The sequence below is a fragment of the Miscanthus floridulus genome, chromosome 14, assembly GCF_019320115.1.
Source record: "Miscanthus floridulus cultivar M001 chromosome 14, ASM1932011v1, whole genome shotgun sequence".
Taxonomy (NCBI): Eukaryota; Viridiplantae; Streptophyta; class Magnoliopsida; order Poales; family Poaceae; genus Miscanthus; species Miscanthus floridulus.
In genome coordinates, this window is record NC_089593.1 from 14,705,135 (window position 1) to 14,723,389 (window position 18,255).

Consider the following 18,255-nt stretch of genomic DNA (forward strand, 5'->3'; position numbering starts at 1 on the left):
CGACCTCGTGATGGGCAGGCCCAATTCCCTCGAACGACCTTCGCAGGCCCAATTCCCTCGAATGGTGATAGACACGGCCCCTTCTTCCCCGCTGCCCCCCCCCCCCTTTGAACCCTAAAGGAGCTGCCCCGAGCCCTAGCCCTAGCCCACGCACCGCCATAGCCGCCGCCCAGAGCTCTACCCACCGCCGCCGCTGATCTCCGCCTTCACCGCGTCACCGGCGTCTAGAACCCTCCACGACCTTCGCAGTGAGGTGAGCAATCCGTCGGTGCCCGTCCCGCCCTCTCTCTCGCTCTCTCCCGTGCTATTTTTGAACTCCAGCACGTGATGATGTGCTTTTCCTCCGTCCCGTGGTACTTGTTTCAGATTAGTATAGGCATGTTTCATGAATATATTGTTGCTATAGTATTCTTGATCCGTTATATTTGTAATCTTTGGATTAGATGGATCTTGCCCACTGCCTGGATCTAGGCATCTAGTTACCCGCATAGGCTGCAATGGTGAAATCACACTAAGCAACATGCTCTAAAGCTTAGACTGATGGAATCACACTAACAAAAATGGAAATCTTTCCACTGAGTTCTTCCCCAGGATCCATGGTAGGTTGATGGCATCATGGGATGTGACCGTGATAACAAAAGCAACAATACTGGTGGCTAGGAAAGGAAGCATAATAATTTTCATGCCCAGCTAGCACAGACTAACAGATGTGACAAGAAAAGCTGTCGCAGCAATGCCAGTCACCTTGGATATCCCCATTGCTATCTTTTATAGTTATAAGATCACTTCCTCTGCATTATTAAGGCAAAATCTGCACCAAAGTTTGCTAACATCTTATTTCACTGTATATGATTGCAGTGCTCTATTTTCCTGTTTACACGCTTTCTTTTTCAATTTATCATGCAAGTTCAGTTCTTCCCTCATGAATTTATCACTGGTTGGTCATCATGTCTCCTTTATCCTTCCTACCAACAATATACTCACTCATATTATCGTCATCTAGAATGTCAATCGAAAAACACTTCTTGGCTACCTTTATGCTGAACTGCACCGTGGCGAAAACTGTTGGAGTGAACGATTTCGGCTTCTATCTCAATAATTGAAGCATCTGGTTCTATGCATGCCTCAGATTGCAATGCATCAGTGTCCAACTTTGCCTCATTTGTGCGCAGCCCTGAAAGGCAGTGCTCCACGTGCTTTACCATGTCAAGCAGTGTCATTTTATGATCTAGACGCATATGAAGCCTAGAGTTTAGGCTCTCACTCTGTTGGTTGCTCCTCAGTCCTAAGTAGCACTTACCAGCATGATATGAAGCACACCAGATTTCCCTCATATCATACATCTGATACAACCATGACTCCTTATTTGTAACCTTATGCTTATCCAAAAATTCCTACCATTTTCTCTTGGTCTCTTCTATGGACCAACAATCATAAAGGAAACTCCTGAATTCATCATTGACAACATCATCCTTAAGATTACGCACAATGTTCTGCTCAATATGCCATATGCAGAGCCTATGCGATGAATTCGGCCACACCAGCCTGATTGCTCTCTGCATAGCAAGGTCTCCATCAGTGATCACGGAGACCGGATGCTTCTGAATCATGGCCTCGGAAAATGTACTCAGCAACCACACATATGACTCAATATTCTCATGAGAAATAATTCCACATCCAAAAATAACTGTGCTTCGATGGTGATTCACCCCAACAAAAGGAACAATGGGTAGGTTGTACCGATTAGTTTTGTAGGTGCTATCAAATACAACGACATCACCAAATGCTTCATAAGCAAGCAGACATTGACTATCACACCAGAATAGTCCCTTCAGGTGTCCTTCCCCATCAACCATGTACTTGAAAAAGAATTCAGGGTCTCTGCGCTGAAGTTCCGTCAGGTAACTGATGATTGTTTGAGCGTCACCGGCACCAATTGTCTCCGCCTTATAGCGGTGGTAGAAATTATACAAGTCCCTTGTTGTACACCCAACCTTATCATACCCATCATACTGCATTTTCAAAATATCCATTATCTTGTGTTTGCGGATCCCAGAACTCTCCATCTCCACAATCTCAGCTTTCTGCTCATCGTTGATTCTTCTATGTGAACGTAGCAGACAAGTAAGCTCTGCTGGCGCCATCGGATGGTTGTGTTCATCGATGAAATCCTTCACATACCACTGTCCTGTTATTTGATCTCGTGCAATCACAAATTTAGCAAGGCATCCAACACGGGTAATATTCCGCGGCTTCCGCTTCTTAATTGCCCTCTTCAGCTGCTTCTCTTCACGGAAACCTTGACGACTACAAACGAACTTCCGAAGAGTCATCTCATTGTGGCCATTGTCCCACTCACAATAGCTTCTCCTCACACTAAATCCTTTCTCAAAACCATAGTTGTTATAGAACTGAAATTCTTCTTCTTCATTAGCAAACATCTTCTTGATAATTTCATTGTACTCCAGCAAAGACTCAAGATCTAACATTTCCTCCTGTATCCATCAACAACATTAAGCAAATTAAAATTCCACATAACAAATTTAAGAGTTCAGAAACCTAAATAGCACCACACAAGGACAAGTTTAAGGACTGCCCTTGTAAAATAGTGGAGTGAGCTCAAAGAAAGTAAAGAGGAAGGCTAAGCAGGTTGATGAATGGGGCTGGGCTACAAGGTTTCATGAACCTTCATCAAATTCAGTAAAACAAGACAGTAGTCTGCTACTAGGTGCCAATACTAGAGTGCGGCTAAATTCCTCTGACATCAAAGTGCTCACAGAAGGTGACATTTAAACATCAATTCTCCAGAGCCTCCTAGTGTAAATTGACATCTACAAGACTACAACAACTCATCTGTTGGTAAAACAGCCACTCAGCTTACCCAGTCAGCTAAATAATCACTATATACTATGCTTGTACCCACAATGCACCCTGATCTAACTTTGATAGGCAATTACTGTAACTCCTACAATTCAAAGATGTGGACTACTTACTAGATGCTACAACTCTCTTATAACCATCACCAAATTGACTACAGAGCATCCACCACACCCTAGTGAGAGCTGTTTATTCAGACATCCTTTCGAAAAAAACAAAACTGTTAATGACCACAATGTGCTCCCAAAGATGTATACAATCCAACAGCCACTTTAAGGACATGGAAGCAGAATCACCAGGTGGCTTTTCATAGAAGAATATATATATATATATATATATATATATATATATATATATATATATATATATATATATATATATATATATATATATATATAGTAATAACAGAATACTGAACTACAGTATCAGTCACAGGCCACTCAAAACTTGTCACATTTGTGTCCACATTCATTAGCCAGTATCCGAAACATAACACCCACAAACCAGAAAACTCAATTTGGGCAGCAAAATCTGAGGGCGCCAGCATTCTATCAAGTTTGGCGGCCTCGCTCCACGCCCTAAAAATAATGTATCAATAATGCCAGTAAAAAGAGTTTGGAACACAATGCCAGTAAATGTCAATTTATCTACATTAAAATATTAAGCTTCCAGGTTTAATTGTGCCATGGTCATTGCATTCTTTTTAGCTGCCAAAGCTGTAGTTAAATTCTAGCTTGTACTTTGAGTAGCGAAGTTGAAGTGTGTGATCCAGAAATCAAAACACCAAGGCACCAAGCAATGCAATTGGTAAGGTTTCTGCTTGGATAAAATGGTGGTGCACTCTTTTATATCTATGGACAAATATATGTAACAAATTGCATTCATGAACACATCTTAACAGTAGACTAAATCAAGCACCAAACTGACATAAAACATATTTCAGTTTCCTGAATATAATTTAAAAAAATTATGGTTCTTCTATTGGGACCAACTAAAAACCTTTAGTAGATAATATTATTCCAACTTAGCATATGGACATAAGGTGCAAAATTTCTTTTGGCTATCAGGCAAAAAGGAGAAACGAATTTTAAATCTCCACAAGAACAATTAGAAGCTCAGATAAATTAGTCAAATACAATAATTTTGTTGGGATTTTCTGACACTGAAATATGACTTGTAGCCTATTTGAATAGCAACACATGGAATTGCTAGAGTTTGGTTTTACAGTAATAGATAGAATTCTCTGAAAGAGATAATGAACTTTTGCTATATACACACTTTTTCAAGAGATAACTTACTTCTAACGATCACACTCTTTCTGTAAAGCTGCTGCATACAATGGAGCGGCAACAGCAACACCAAAAAACGGCAGCAAGCATAGCTTCTCCAACTGTGGATTTGAGATTGCAGTATAAGACAGCACAACAAAATAACAGCTCCCAAGGACAACAGAGCTTTTCTGCAGAAGATAAGGAATCAAAACAAAGTTAGCACCCAGCAAGAACTGTGTAATAAAAAAACATAGCAATCTACTACCAAGAATTTGGTGCAAACATAAAAGAGAAAATATTAACTTTGTGCAAAAAGGTACAGTGGAAAGGCAAATTTTACTTTGACTTCATCATTTGAATGTAGTATTGACTTGATACAGATCCTGAACCCCCCCTAGAATTCCCTAATTAACAGTGTTTTTAAAAAATGGTGCTAGGAATGCTAGGATGGTACTAGCTTAAAAAAGAAAGATCGATTTTGTGCAGAAGTTGTACATTCAACAGTCGAATGGTGTGCGTTACAGTCGAATGGTGTATTACTACAATTGCATTTGGAACAAACCAATTCACTTATTTACAGTGTCTCAAACCTCGCTTGCCGCTAGGAGTGCTAAAAAGGAGGTAAGGATCAAATGGGAGAGGAACAAGGAGGAGACAGGAGAAGAAGACCTGAAATTTCAGATCTGTGATCAACCGTGCCACCCTCGACGACCTCTCAACCAGCCCAACCGCCGTCGAGTCCGCCCCGACCCCGAGCCGAACGACTGCAATTTCCTTCACCTTCCACAGCCCACACCACCATGGGCTCACAGAGTCACAGTCCACACTCCACGGCAGCGTCCGGTGAGAGCACAATCGAGCCGAGCGGGCCGGCGACGACGAGGTTCGGCGGAACTGAACCGAGGCGGAGCGCGGCAGGGGTGTGCTCGGATCGATCCTGGACGACGCCGCGCTAAGCGATGGCGTCCCCGAAGCAATGGCCAGGGTGAGGGCTAGGTGGCGACGGCTAGGTCTTGTGCGCAACCTCGCGTCCTTCGGCGTCGCCGCGAAGGGGTTCGGGTCGGGGGTGCGTGGGCGAGGAGGGGTGATGGGGGGAGGGGGAGGGGGAGGGGGAGGCGCAATTACCTTCCTAACCATCAACGCATAAAAACAATTAGAGCTAATAATTTGCTTAGGAACTAAGAGGAACCAAGAAGTACCCCCAACCACTGTAAAAGAGCTCTAACTTTAAATGTACACCGTCTATGGACTTGCCCCCACATGCAAGAGGAGATTGGGATAAAACACGTGCAATCATACCTCATAATTAATCTGTCACCAAGTCCTAACAAATTTTGTTATTCATGTGATTTTCAGATTCTTATCTCACAGCTTTCTACATTCCAAACGCCTTCTCTTGTTCCTTTGCTATGTTTTTTATTATTTGTCTGTGTTGCTACTGCGTTCCACATGATGCCACATGATTGGGAACGTGAAAGCTGCTGCTAGCCACATGATGCCATTAATGCCTGCAAGTTAATCAGACCAGTTTAAAACAATTTCAGCCATGTGACCAGGGGCCAAGATCTCCGGACTTTTTTTCGGAACACGCATTCACGTGAGTTTCATTAAGAAGAAGCAAGAGTGCCGAAGGAACGGCGTACACGATGACTATGGGAGAACCCATAGCGCATGATACAAAAAAACACAGAGCGAGTGGTTTAGAACGAAAAACACAAGTGAAAGCAAGAAGTATCCACTAGAAAGAACGCGGCAACCTAGCTAGCTGGACCTGTAGCTAAATATAACGTTGCGAAGGCTGCCAACAAGGGAGGTGAAGCCTCGGTGGCAAAGCATCCACCGGAAAGAACGCGGCAAAATTCGCGAGCACAACGCGGCAAAGCATCCGCGGGCTGGTAGCGACTATGGCGGCAAAGCATCCGCCCAGGCAGCAACGAGGGCAAAGCATCCGTCGAGTATCCGCAAGCGGCCAGATAGCCGCTGCGAAGAAGATGACCAACGACAGCAAAGCATCCGTCGAGACCACTGCAGCAACACCAACATCTAAGGTGGACAGACCAACGCGAAGAGGAAGCTAAAGCACAGGCAGGCACAGCACAACTAGGAGCGGCTCCGGCGAGAGGAACAGGACGGCGACAGAAGTGCTCCAACGAAGCCTCCAAGAAGGGAATCACATCCTCAGACATCAACAACGTTGAACAGAGAGCACAACAAGGACTTTTGTCCTAGGACCGCCCCAACGACCCGCATTACGAACACATCTTTCGACGAACGCCTTCAAGAAGTTGGATGGCACAGACCGTACCACCGTTGCCGGCCCGAAGCGAGAAGCCGGGCAGAGTTTTCACCCAAGGGCTTGTTCGAACACGGCCGCTAGGGCGATCCTAGCAAAGCAGCGGGCCGACCCGGCATAGGAACATATCACGAAGGCAGGGGCAGGTCCAGCACCAACGGTTCTGGCCAGCAACCTAGGAGGCCGTAGGCCCCGGTCGTCGAAGCATGGCTAGGGCAGCTAGCAGCCGGCCGTAGGCACTCTGCCCCGCCACAGCCAAACGGCCCTGGCGAGAAGAATCGTCCACAGGCAGCCGCCGGTCGCCATGCCAGCGCACAGCTGGCCGCAGCGCGCCCGCTCCGCCGCCGGCGGCTAGCCAAATCCGACCGCCGCTTTCACCGGCGTCGCCTCTGGCCGCCTGGATGGAGCCACCGGCCGCCGTCGTCGAGGTGAAGGGCAGGGCGCCCTCAAAAGCCAGATCTAGCCCCAGGGGCCCAGATCCGGCCGGCCACCAGAGGTGGGCTCGACGTGGCAGTGCCAAGGCGTGGACGCGACGGAGCCACACCCCGCGGCGTATGCAGCCACGTTTTCCAGCGGCGCGGCGAGGCCCGCCATAGCGGGCGTACAGGCGGCCCAGACCGCCCCGCCGTTCGGCCGGCCTACCGGAGTAGCAGCGCGGCCACACCCGCTGCAGCCGCAGATCCAGGGAGGGGGAGGCCAGATCCGGCCTAGGAGGGCTTGGATCTACCCCGCCCGCCTACCTGCTCGCTGGAGAAGCAGAGGTAGAGGAGGGGAGGTGGAGGAGAGGAGGTAGGAGCATGGAGAAGGTGGGGGGGGGGGGGGAGAAGGTGGGGGTGCCGTGATGGGGCCGGTTGAGCGGACCGCCGCTGGCCGCCGCTGCCGAATGCTAGGGAGGGCGCGATGGTAGGGGGCGGAGCGGCGCCAGGGTGTCGCCCCCAAGTCACTCAAGGGAGCGCTCGCGGGAAAGGAAGGGAAGGGATTCGAAGTCCTTCCACTTCAGTAAGTCAATCCCTCGTGGGTATAAAAAACAGCCTTGCGTTTTGCCCCCTTCTTTTTGTTATGTTTCTTTTCCCATATATATGACTGAAGATGTGAACTCAGAACATCCAGCATATATCTGCATATGCCGTGTGCTGTATGCGGCGGCCTTAGGCGTGGACTTCGTGAAACGAAGAAGCAAAGACTTCAGATCTGGTATAGCTCCAATCCAAGTCCTGCACCCCAGTTCGCTCGTTCCATAACCAGGTGCGTTCATGTGTATCTTTTCACTACGAGCTTCAACATTTTTAGTTCAAGTCATTTTGATTATTTGGTCTGCTCCAGTCTATTGAAATCTCTACATCTCGACTGATCGTCAGGTTTAGGTTGTAAGATGGTATATGTTTTCTGAAAGGATATATATGTTTCCATCACACCAAATTTGTTACTGGAGACAATAGTGGGCTATGGAGGACCCCGACCCTGACCAGCTTCTCCCCTTCCTCGTCCCCGCGCCGAACCCAACTCTAGCCAGATCCGCCCCATCCCCTTCCTCCCACTGCCATCAACCACCAGATCTGAATCCCCTGCCGCCCGATCTACACATTGATGGGTCTCACCCACCCCCACTCCCCCAGCCCACCATTAACGCCGGTCGGCAGTCGCCAGCTCCGTCGCCGGCGTCCTCGCCAGAAGATAAGGACAGCCAGATTCCGGCAAGCCCCACAGAGATAGACCAAGAGATTCAGGAGCAAGCCTGGGCGTTGCTACCGGATCTGGCAAGAGATTTGTGCAAGCTCAAGAATCCGTGCTCAGGGACAGAGGCGTGCAGTCTTGACATCAATCCTCGATCCGGCCTCACCGAGAAGACTGTAAATGAAAGCACTCAAGCAAAGACCAAGGAGCCCTGAGAAGGTACGGCTATTGATTCCAGGCTCCCCATTTCCAAAACTCTAGAAACCCAAGAACAGAAACAAGCGCAGGGCACAGCGGGCATTCATGGCAGCCAGGAGACGGCCAAGGGCGAGCAGACCATCTCTTCAACGGCGTTCTCGAAGCAATCTCCCAACCCCTGCCCGGAACCTAGCGACATTGAAGACAATCTCCTCCGTTGCAGGTTCCCGGCGAGCCAAAAGGGGAAACAAGTGCTGGCCACGGATGGCATTCATGGCGGCCAGGCTACGGGCTCCGACGGGCAGCCTACTTCTTCAGCGGCCACAGCGAAGACAGTTCCCAGTGGCCCTTCTGATCCATCAGGCACGCATCTGCAGGCTCATCAATTCAACATAGTTATCAGTGAGAAGGGATGGGAGCCGGCCAAGTCCTACCGACGGAAGCGAACAGATTCAAATCCGGCGACCGCTCAAACCTCGAATCCAACAAGAGACAGGTCTGCGGGCTCAGCATTCTTCAAGAGCAAGATGGAAGGCAGATGCTTTAATTGCTTTTCACCAAAACATATCGCGCGCCTCTGTACCTCTTCACCGAGATGCTGGAAATGTTTCCATTCAGGACACCGTGCGGATGGTTGCAACCCTAACCGGCGAGTTCGACATGTTAAAAGCCTCATCCCCGCGAGCGTAGCAGCCATTCAAACACCACCAAGCTCAGCTTTCCTCCAGAACACTACAAGTCCGACCACCGTTCCTTTGCGGAGGTGGTGCGCGGTCAAGAAGGGATGGCGGCTGCAAGGTACCCTGGGGACCCGAGAGCCAGGCCCGCCCACGGCTTCTATGTCGTCTCGGCGATAGGCTCCATCTGCCGCCGCCGCGACGAGCTCATCAACTAGGCTGCTATTTGCTGGCTCAACGGCAACAGCCACGACACGGAGTCTTACCACCTCGGCGATGCCCTCCTCAGTCAGCTGAACCTGGGCCACGACGACTTCTAGGTGGTCAAGCACTTCCCCGAGCAGTACCTCATCATCTTCTTCGATCCGGCGATCAGGCGTCATCTGGTGAACCTAGGAGACCTGTCAGACAGGGGCAGGGACTTCCATTTCGCCGAGTGGAGTGAGCGCCGCTACGCCAACAATGTCAGCTGGGAGTACTACGTCAATGTACGCATTGAGGGCATCCCCGTCCACTGCTGGGCGGAGGATGTCGCTGCCAAGGCGCTGGGCAAGAGTTGTGCAGTGCACTATGTGGAGGAGATGACCCGGCGTAGAGAGCGCACCAGGTCCTTTGATATTTGGGCTTGGTGCTACGATCCCTGCGACATCCCGACGAAGGTTTGGCTCACGGTGACTGAGCCAGACAGGGAGCTTCCACCGACCTCCATCCCGCTCCCCTTGGCGCCGCCTCACCACGACGACCCGGTCGACCTCAAGTGCGGCCATGTCTACATTCTGCGCAACCACCTTGAGGTAGTGGAAGACCTCTCCTTTCTGCAGGGGCGTGGTAGGGTCGGCGGCCCTCCGAACCGCAAGGCCCGCAGAGAGTTCATCTGGAGCTATGGGGTGCCAGACACCGAGGGCGAGCGCGTCCACGGCAGACGCGGCAACAACCGTGGCCGCGACCTCAGGCGCCAACCACAGAGGGATGATGATGACTATGATGACAGGCGCCACCATGGCACTCGACGCCATCGCAGCCTCTCAAGCTGGGCCAGGAACACACGCTGCAGGGGTGGAGTTGAAGACTGCATCAGTTCGAACAGATGGCGTGGCCGCAGAGAGTCTCCCCCGTGCAGAAGCAGGGTGGCTCAAGAACACCATCAGGCTCCAACTCAGGTATGGATGGTGAAGGCACGCAAAGTGGAGAAGAAAGTGAAGAGGGTCTCCTTTGCAAAACCAATAGCATCGGAGCTGAAGCCCCCCAAGAGGTCTATTCCTGATGATAGCATCATGCTGATTAAGGGTAACCCATGCTCTGAATTGCAATACTGTTCTCCTGACCCTATTGTCCCTGAATCCAGCATGCCTAACCCATCCTTTCCAGTGGCTACAAACAACACCCTGGAGCACACCAAGACTCCGGGAATGGGGGAAGTCATCTTTGGAGCCAACATCGTACACAACGACGACATTATTCCAAATCAGGCAGCAGTGGAGAAGGAGCAAGTGGTGTAGCACATCATCACCAACCTATGCATGGGTCTGCAGGCGGATCAGCTTCACGGCATGGTGGTGAGCTCTCTTACTGTACAACTGCCCGAACTTACAGTTTCCTTGCAAGCACAGAGTAGTTTAGATCCTCCTATTATGTCAATTGAAAGCCAATCTTTGTCACCAGAGACATCCACAGTTGCTCAGACTAGTCAAAACACGTATATAATACCTGTGCCACCTGAGCCCACATCTGCGCACATCCAACAAGATTATGTCAATCAATTTGTTTCCATTGATGATCAGTCTAGCCGAGAGTTAAACAATAACAACTCTGAAAACAACTTTACACTGATTGACAGTTTCTTAGATACAATTTCGAAACCCATTATGCAACCTTTATTAGCGCAGGGGGGCGCTGCACACACCATTCACTCACACCAAGAGCACCACAAATAAGAGTTGGAATATCAGTCCACCATCAAACTCAAGTAAAAGAAAAAGCACTAGACTAGCAAAGAAAGCTGCTACACATTCGGGCAAAGATGCGATTCAGATTGCCCAAGAATTGTTAGTAAAGAAACTATGGAAACTGTCGGGTGAGGACACTACTCAAGATACCCCTAACATCGATTTTTATATGCAACACTTTGACCAGCCAATCGAAAGTGCCAAGATGGAGGCCATCAAGATGCTCATTGAGCAGGAAGCCAAGAAGCAGAAGACAAGCGCCATCCAGAAGAAGGCTGCCGTGGCTCCGGCCATGGAGGCTTAGGCGCTGGTCATGAGGGGATCAAGTAATCAATGTTAACCCCTTCAGGCAAGGGGCTTAGGGCGATACGCCCTATATATCATAGGTTTCGTCATATTAGTAGAGCCCTGCATGGCTTCTTCGGGGCTGTCATGCCCATGTTCGAACCTTTGAGACTTCTGTGGTCGTACGCTTGCTGGCCATTGAGCCTTCGGCACTGCGCCTACTGGCCTCGTTGCCTTCGGCCCTGCATTAGTAAGCACATGACCGAGAACTTGGGGAAGGACTCTGGCCTGCTGGATCTGTTGCCTTCGGCCATTCTCGGGTTGCTTGGAGATCTCCGCAGGTCTTCCTTAAGATGGACAAGCTGGTTATCGATGTCAGTTGTTGTTTCGGTTAATTTTGTCAACCAAAAACTGTAACATCATCTGCTGGAATGTGAGGGGGTTGAACGATGGAGCAAAACGAGCGACAGTACGTAATCAGATCTTATCCATAGGTGCGACGCTTGTACGCCTACAAGAAACAAAAATCATCGCTTGGAACCAAACTCTTTTGACAGAGATAGTAGGAGCAGATATGGCAAACAATGCTGTCTGTCTTCCATCAATAGGGGCTTCTGGCGGTATCCTGATCGCGGCGTCAGAGCGCTTCTTCAGGATTCAGCAAACAAGCTTAACGCCAAACACAGTCACTGCAACGATCACCATGCTCGCAGAGAATACATACTGGTCCATTACCGGAGTCTACGGCCCCTAGGCCGATGCAGGTAAAATCGCTTTTATGCAAGAAATCTTGGACCTGCGACAACATGTCCTTCCAGCATGGCTACTGCTAGGGGATTTTAACTTAATTTACCAAGCACAAGACAAAAACAATGCACGCATCAATTTGTCAATGCTCAATAACTTCAAATACACCATTGATAATCTAGGGCTTGCACTGATTGACCTACAAGGCAAAAGATTCACTTGGTGTAACGATCAACAGACATCCACAATGACCAAAATAGATCACATGTTCGCTTCAACGGAATGGTTGGAGGTATTCCCAAGAACCGACCTTCAAGCATTAGCTTCGCTCAGCTCCGATCACTGCCCACTCTTTCTTTAGGGGGATGTCGTTTTGGATTTCTATAGGGGTTTCAAATTTGAGGCGCATTGGGCACATATGCCAGGTTTCACTGAAACGGTACAGGAAGCATGGAATAGAGCGGTAAATACACATGATGACATCTTGCGCATTCACGTCAAACTAAGGCCCTGTTTGTTTGCGCTCATGTGCGCGTTCGCGACGGGAGAAGCCGGATACGCCCACCAAACGGCTCGCGACGGCATCCATCGCAAACGTGGCGTCTGCGTTCGCTTACCTTCCCGCAACGGCGATTGGAAAAGCGCCCGAAGGGCTGTGAATTGGAAATCGCGAGCGCTTTTCCTCTCTCTGCCCCTCCCACCCGACCCATGCGCGCTCACAACACCGGCTTCCCTCCCCGGCGCCGCCTGGCTCTTCTCACCCCGCCTCCCTCCATCCCCTCCGGCTAGATCCGGCGCTGGCTCTCCTCCCCGCTATCGCCTCCCTCGTCCCCTCCGTCCGGATCGGCAGCCTGCGCAGGTCTCCCTCCGGACCGGCTGCTGCACCACGCACGCCGGTCGCCCCTCCACGTACCAGCTCTGCCATGGCCATGCCGGGGTGCTGAGCGAGCCAGTCAACCAAGCTCTGCCTCGGGCTGCTTATTCAAGGGGCGCCCCTCTCGTCTCTTGACTCTCCTCCACCACGCCGAGCCGCTCAGCCACCCACTCCTCGCTTATCTTCTTCTGAGCGCCCGTCGATCTCCTTCCCCGCGCTGCAATCGGCCGAGGTAGCTAGCCTACGTGAATCCCCTACCTCTCATCTCCCTCCCCATGCTCTTGGATTTGGAAATGGTGGCCAAAATCGCTGTCTCGCGAAGCTCGCCAAGCTGTCAAGGGCGGCCGAGCTGACGAACACGAGCACCTGCACCTCCCGTCCGTGTTCCCTCTCTGCCTCCATGTCTATTTCCTTGCTTCCTTGGACTAGTCAAGAGAGAGAGTAAATGAAGGCGTACCGGTGTACCCAAATTGATGTTATTTTGGACTATTACTGTACATTGCATCTTAATGGAACCATATTGTTATCTCAAACTTTAAAAATATTTCCACCATTGCCTTCAGATCATTGTGACAAACCAAATGAATTATTATCAGCCTCAGGGGTACATAGGTCAATTTACATCCAGGACAGATAATCTACCAGAAATAATCAGGACAGTCAAACGCCAAGTTTATTCAGACAACAGATTCTCTATATCGTGGCTTATCAGATAAGCCTGCTCAGCTTATAAGCGAGACTCAGAAAAGCTGAAACAAATAGGGCCTAATACGTACAGCAAAAGCACTTAAGAACTGGAGGAGGAAATCTCTGGGCGGGTACAAGATTACTTGGGCAATTCCCAACATAACACTGGCCAATCTCGAGAGGGCTCAAGAGTCCATAATACTGACACCAGAGGAGTTAGAATTCAAGAAATACCTAAGGCACTAGGGATAGCAGCGATACAAAAGGCGAGAGCTTGACAACACTCGAGGCTTACTTGGATTCGCAAAGGTGATGCGAACACGTGTTTCTTCCAATTGCATGCCAACATAAGGAGAAAGAAAACATTTATTGGTGCACTCAAGGGAGATAGGGGAGCCTGGTGATCTCGCAAGAGAATAAATCCATGCTTGCACATACACATTTCTCAAACTTGTTGGGGACAACAACCACAAGAACAAGAGCTATTAATTGGAGCTAGTTGGGATATGAACATCATGATCTAGAGGATTTGGACGCACCATTCACAGAACAAGAGATAGAGGCTGTAGTGAAAGACATGCCTTCTGAAAAGGCATCGGGTGCAGACGGCTTCATCGGTGTGTTCTACAAAAAATGCTGGTCAATTATAAAAGAGGACTTGGTCCAGGCGGTCATGAGTTTTTACAATCATCGGACTGCGAGATTAAACTTAATTAACGAAGCAAATATCATCCTGTTGCCCAAAATACAAGATGCAGCATCTCTATCAGATTACAGGCCCATTAGTCTGATCAACAGTGTAGTCAAAATCATCACGAAAATCCTAGCAAATAGATTGGCACCACACTTGAACTCTTTAGTGTCATATGCTCAAAACGCCTTCATCAAGAAGAGATGTATCCATAACAATTTCATTTACGCACAGAGAGTGATTCAACTGTTGCATAAAAAGAGAAGGTCGGCGTTGTTCATCAAATTGGATATTTTCAGAGCTTTTGACTCCATAGGTTGGAGCTTTCTGCTAGAGGTGCTACAGGCTTTGGGCTTTAGCACAAAATGGAGGGATTGGATAGCGGCCCTACTTGGAACAACAACATCAGAAGTATTGATCAACGGGGAGCCGACTCAGGGTATCAGACATGCACGGGGGTTAAGGCAAGGGGATCCTCTATCCCCCCCTTTTATTCATTCTAGCCATCGACCCACTACAACGGATAATTGAATCGGCAGCACAAGGAGGGATCCTTACACTGGTGCTACCGAAGGCGGCTAATTTGAGGTGCTCCCTATATGCTGACGATGCAGCGATTTTCGCATACCCTGCAAATATAGAGTTGGATCATCTACTAAAGATACTAAACTTCTTTGGAGAATGCTCGGGACTAAAAATCAACATCTCCAAGATGGAAATTTTTCCTATAAGAATGGACAACACAGTGGTCTCTCAATTACTTCAAAATTTCCCCGGCAAGATTTGCAGTTTCCCTGGGAGATATCTAGGACTTCCTCTACACGTCCGGAAACTACGCAGGGTAGAGGTACAGCCTTTGATAGACAAAATAGGAGCCAGACTGCCAGGTTGGAAGGGAAGGTTCTTGTCCTCAGCGTGGAGAGAGACTCTAGTAAAAACGGTTCTATCATCTCAACCAATTTATCATATGAACGCATTCCCAGAACAAAAATGGTTAATCAGAAAGATCGATCGCTTGAGGAGGAGTTTCCTATGGAGGGGTGAAACGCCAGACAAGGTATATGGTGGGCATTCCATTATCAACTGGCCAACAACATGTAGACCAAAAGCGAAAGGTGGTTTAGGGGTTCTGGACCTTAACGTTTCGCAAGAGCATTGAGACTACGATGGTTATGGTATCAATGGAAGCACCGAGATAGAGCTTGGAACAAGCTTGACCTTCCGGTAGATGGCCGGGACAAGGAGTTATTTGTGGCTTCGACAGTGGTGACAGTAGGTGATGGCAAGTTGGCTAGGTTCTGGACGTCGTCTTGGGTCGGTGGGCGAATACCGAAAGCGATTGCACCAACATTGTTCAAGAAATCAAAAAGGGAAAATCTCACGGTGCAAAAGGCCTTGGAAGATAACCGGTGGATATCACATGTCATTCCATTAGGCACTGCACAGGAAATAAGAGAATACGTAACCCTTTGGGAAGAGGTGAGCCAAATCCAGCTAATCGAGAATACAGAGGATAGCATCCGTTGGCGTTGGACGGTGAATGGGGAATACACAGCCAAAAGCGCCTACTGCATTCAATTCCAGGGCACATTCAGCAAACTGAAACTTCAACCGATTTGGAAAGCAAAGGTGGAACCCAAATGTAGATTTTTTGCTTGGACTTTGCTGCATAAAAAAATCCTAACGGCAAACAATTTGATTAAAAGAAATTGGCCAAATGATCCAGTATGCAAGCTTTGTGGTATTGACCCAGAAACACCGACACATCTTTGCAAGGACTGCACTTTCTCAAGGCAAGTTTGGTCCTTCATCAAGCGATGATTCAACCTATCGATGATTGATACTGTCGGAATGACAGGATCCCTGCACAAATACTGGCGAAAGTGCAGAATTAAGACAGACAAAGATCAGAGAAAGGCGTTTGATGGCATTATGATCTATTTTTGTTGGAATTTATGGAAGGAAAGGAATCGAAGAACATTTTAGAACAAGTCGCTGCAGCCTAGTCAGGTGGCACTCCTTTGCAAGGAAGATATAGAGCAATACCAGTTGGCAACAAGATTTCATGATGGACCACAACATGAGTAGTTCTAGTATTTGTTGGTCACTGTTTGGTTGGTCTAGTTTTGTGTTTTTTCGGCTTTAGGATGTTTTTCTAGACTTTAAGTTGTCGTCTAGGTGGGTATTTAGTTGGGTTGTCGGCCGGTGTGCCGTGGTGACGGTGAGCTTGGTCTCCCGTTGTTTGTTGTAATTCTTTTTTCTGGTTCCTTTTTGCTCGTCTAATAAAAATCTGGCAAATCTCTTGCCGCCTTTCTAAAAAAAACAACCAAATTTGTTTTCATTTAATCTTTTTCCAACATCTCCTGGCAAAGCCAGGTAGACTGTCTGATCTGCAGAGTTGGTCTAGAACCTGACAAGATACTGTAAATTTCATCCTCATCCTTTAAGCATGTACTCTATTTTGATCATAGAGAATGAGATGATCCCATCTTTAAATTTTGGAATGAGATGATCTTACTTAAGGTTCTTGGGATAGATCAACCTTATTGTTTGTTTGGTTCGTGGGACTGGGAGGGAGGACATGAACCGGCGGTTAGCCATCCTTTGCCACCTGTGATGTGTGGGACCCGGCTGTTAGCCCCTCATAGAAGAGGAGGAGCTGGACATCTCCAATTCTCCTCCGTGGCAGAGGACCTCATCCTCGAGTAGTCCAGTTCCCACTCTTGCGCGCATGCCGATGAAGGGACGGGGGAGGATCGCGCGCCGAAGGCGCCAGCCAAGGGGCGCCGGGCGGCCGGGAAGGGGCCGAAGGCGGAGGAGGCGGCGGGGAGGCGCCGCGCAGATGTGGCGGCCGGGGAAGGGGGCGCGTCGTAAATGTAGTGGCCGGGGAAGGGGCCGGCGGCGGTGGTGGCGCCGAGGGAAGGGCTCCTCTAATCCTCTTGCTGTAATCCGTAATGCATGCATCCAGCGTCCGTGATTCGCTCAATTCTAATTAGTGCTTGCCAGTTCATTTACCTCTCTTTGTTCGCATTTTTTTTTGTGTCAGCATTTTATGCACATGTTGGGGTAAACACTTGCGTCTTGTTTGATTCAGGCTTTTGGTCGCATGATTGCCTCCTTAATTGGACAGTCCAGATCACCGAGCTAGAGGGGCTACAGTCTGCAACTCGCTACAAGGTAAAACCAGGCATGCTCTCCCTAATGTACTTTGCACCTTCTTCAATGTAGTTTTCCTTACATAATTATATATATCGCGCTTTACAAGGGAAAAAAAGTATCCCGATTCCATTGCCGTCCCAATTTTCATGGCATACACTAGGAGTGCTATTCTGTTCCATTAAGGGAGCGGGTTAAATTTTATTTCTCTAATTATGGAAATCAGCTGCTCATTTAGGATGGATTACCCACATTTGCAACAAGATGATTTAGAGCCTATACTTTGTGGTGAAAAGAAGCCCTGCAGTCTTGACTTACAACTTCTACGACAAATCACGGGAAATTTCTCTGATGATCGAAGGATTGGTAAGGGTGGGTGCGGACAGGTTTACAAGGTAAAATATTTCTTTTTTCCTTCATTTTCCATTGCTCCTTCAAGTTCCAGTCGGCAGAGCATGAGATTGGTTTAATGTTCATGACCATCATCAAATTTCAATTTAAACAGGGCATCCTGACAAATGGGGTGGTCGTTGCTGTTAAGAGGCTTTTAAATTGCCATACAATTGATCAAAAGATGTTTCTTTCTGAGGTTGATAGCATGACCAAGGTTGGGCATCCAAATATAGTACGTTTTATAGGTTACTGTTCTGAAACAAAAGAAAAGGTATTTCAAATGCATGGAAAACCTGTTATGGCAGAGGAACGGGAAAGGTTACTTTGTTTCGAGTATATAAGAAAAGGAAGCCCTGACAACTATCTTACTGGTATGATAAGACCAAAACTTCAGAACAGCTTGTCTTTATGATCCAATTTTTATTTATATTTCAACATCCTTCATATTTCCACTTCCACCTTTACCCTAGGGATGTAGGAAGTATT

The 18,255-nt window shown here is 48.3% G+C and overlaps 2 protein-coding genes across 4 annotated transcripts in view; one reads left to right on the plus strand and one right to left on the minus strand.

The window, feature by feature from the left end:
- Nucleotides 1-595: 595 nt before the first annotated feature.
- Nucleotides 596-4,312, minus strand: LOC136504666 (protein FAR1-RELATED SEQUENCE 5-like). Of its 2 annotated transcripts, XM_066499631.1 has the most exons (3): nt 4,176-4,206; nt 2,994-3,079; nt 596-2,495 (listed from the first exon to the last, which is right to left on the minus strand). In XM_066499631.1, the coding sequence occupies exon 3, from the start codon at nt 2,487-2,489 to the stop codon at nt 1,395-1,397; it is 1,095 nt and encodes a 364-aa protein (XP_066355728.1). In that variant the 5' UTR covers nt 2,490-2,495; nt 2,994-3,079; nt 4,176-4,206; the 3' UTR covers nt 596-1,394. The 2 variants fall into 2 exon arrangements, with proteins under 2 accessions (XP_066355728.1, XP_066355729.1); XM_066499632.1 differs by lacking the exon at nt 2,994-3,079 and having other exon boundaries at nt 4,176-4,312.
- A 3,025-nt stretch (nt 4,313-7,337) lies between these two features.
- LOC136504657 (uncharacterized) overlaps nt 7,338-18,255 on the plus strand; it is a 28,829-nt gene continuing 17,911 nt past the window's right edge. Inside the window, exons 1-5 of one of the 2 annotated variants that reach the window (XM_066499614.1) lie at nt 7,338-7,440; nt 7,543-7,686; nt 17,315-17,397; nt 17,615-17,771; nt 17,882-18,140. In XM_066499614.1, coding sequence (XP_066355711.1) covers nt 17,616-17,771; nt 17,882-18,140 — 415 coding nt within the window. In that variant the 5' untranslated portion in view covers nt 7,338-7,440; nt 7,543-7,686; nt 17,315-17,397; nt 17,615. Of the gene's footprint in view, nt 7,441-7,542; nt 7,687-17,314; nt 17,398-17,614; nt 17,772-17,881; nt 18,141-18,255 lie in introns of those variants that run through there. The other variant, XM_066499615.1, reaches the window with a different exon arrangement.

What these genes read in the sequence shown, in the direction of transcription:
- LOC136504666 (XM_066499632.1), bottom strand. Translation starts at nt 2,489, where the DNA reads ATGTTAGATCTTGAGTCTTTGCTGGAGTACAATGAAATTATCAAGAAG.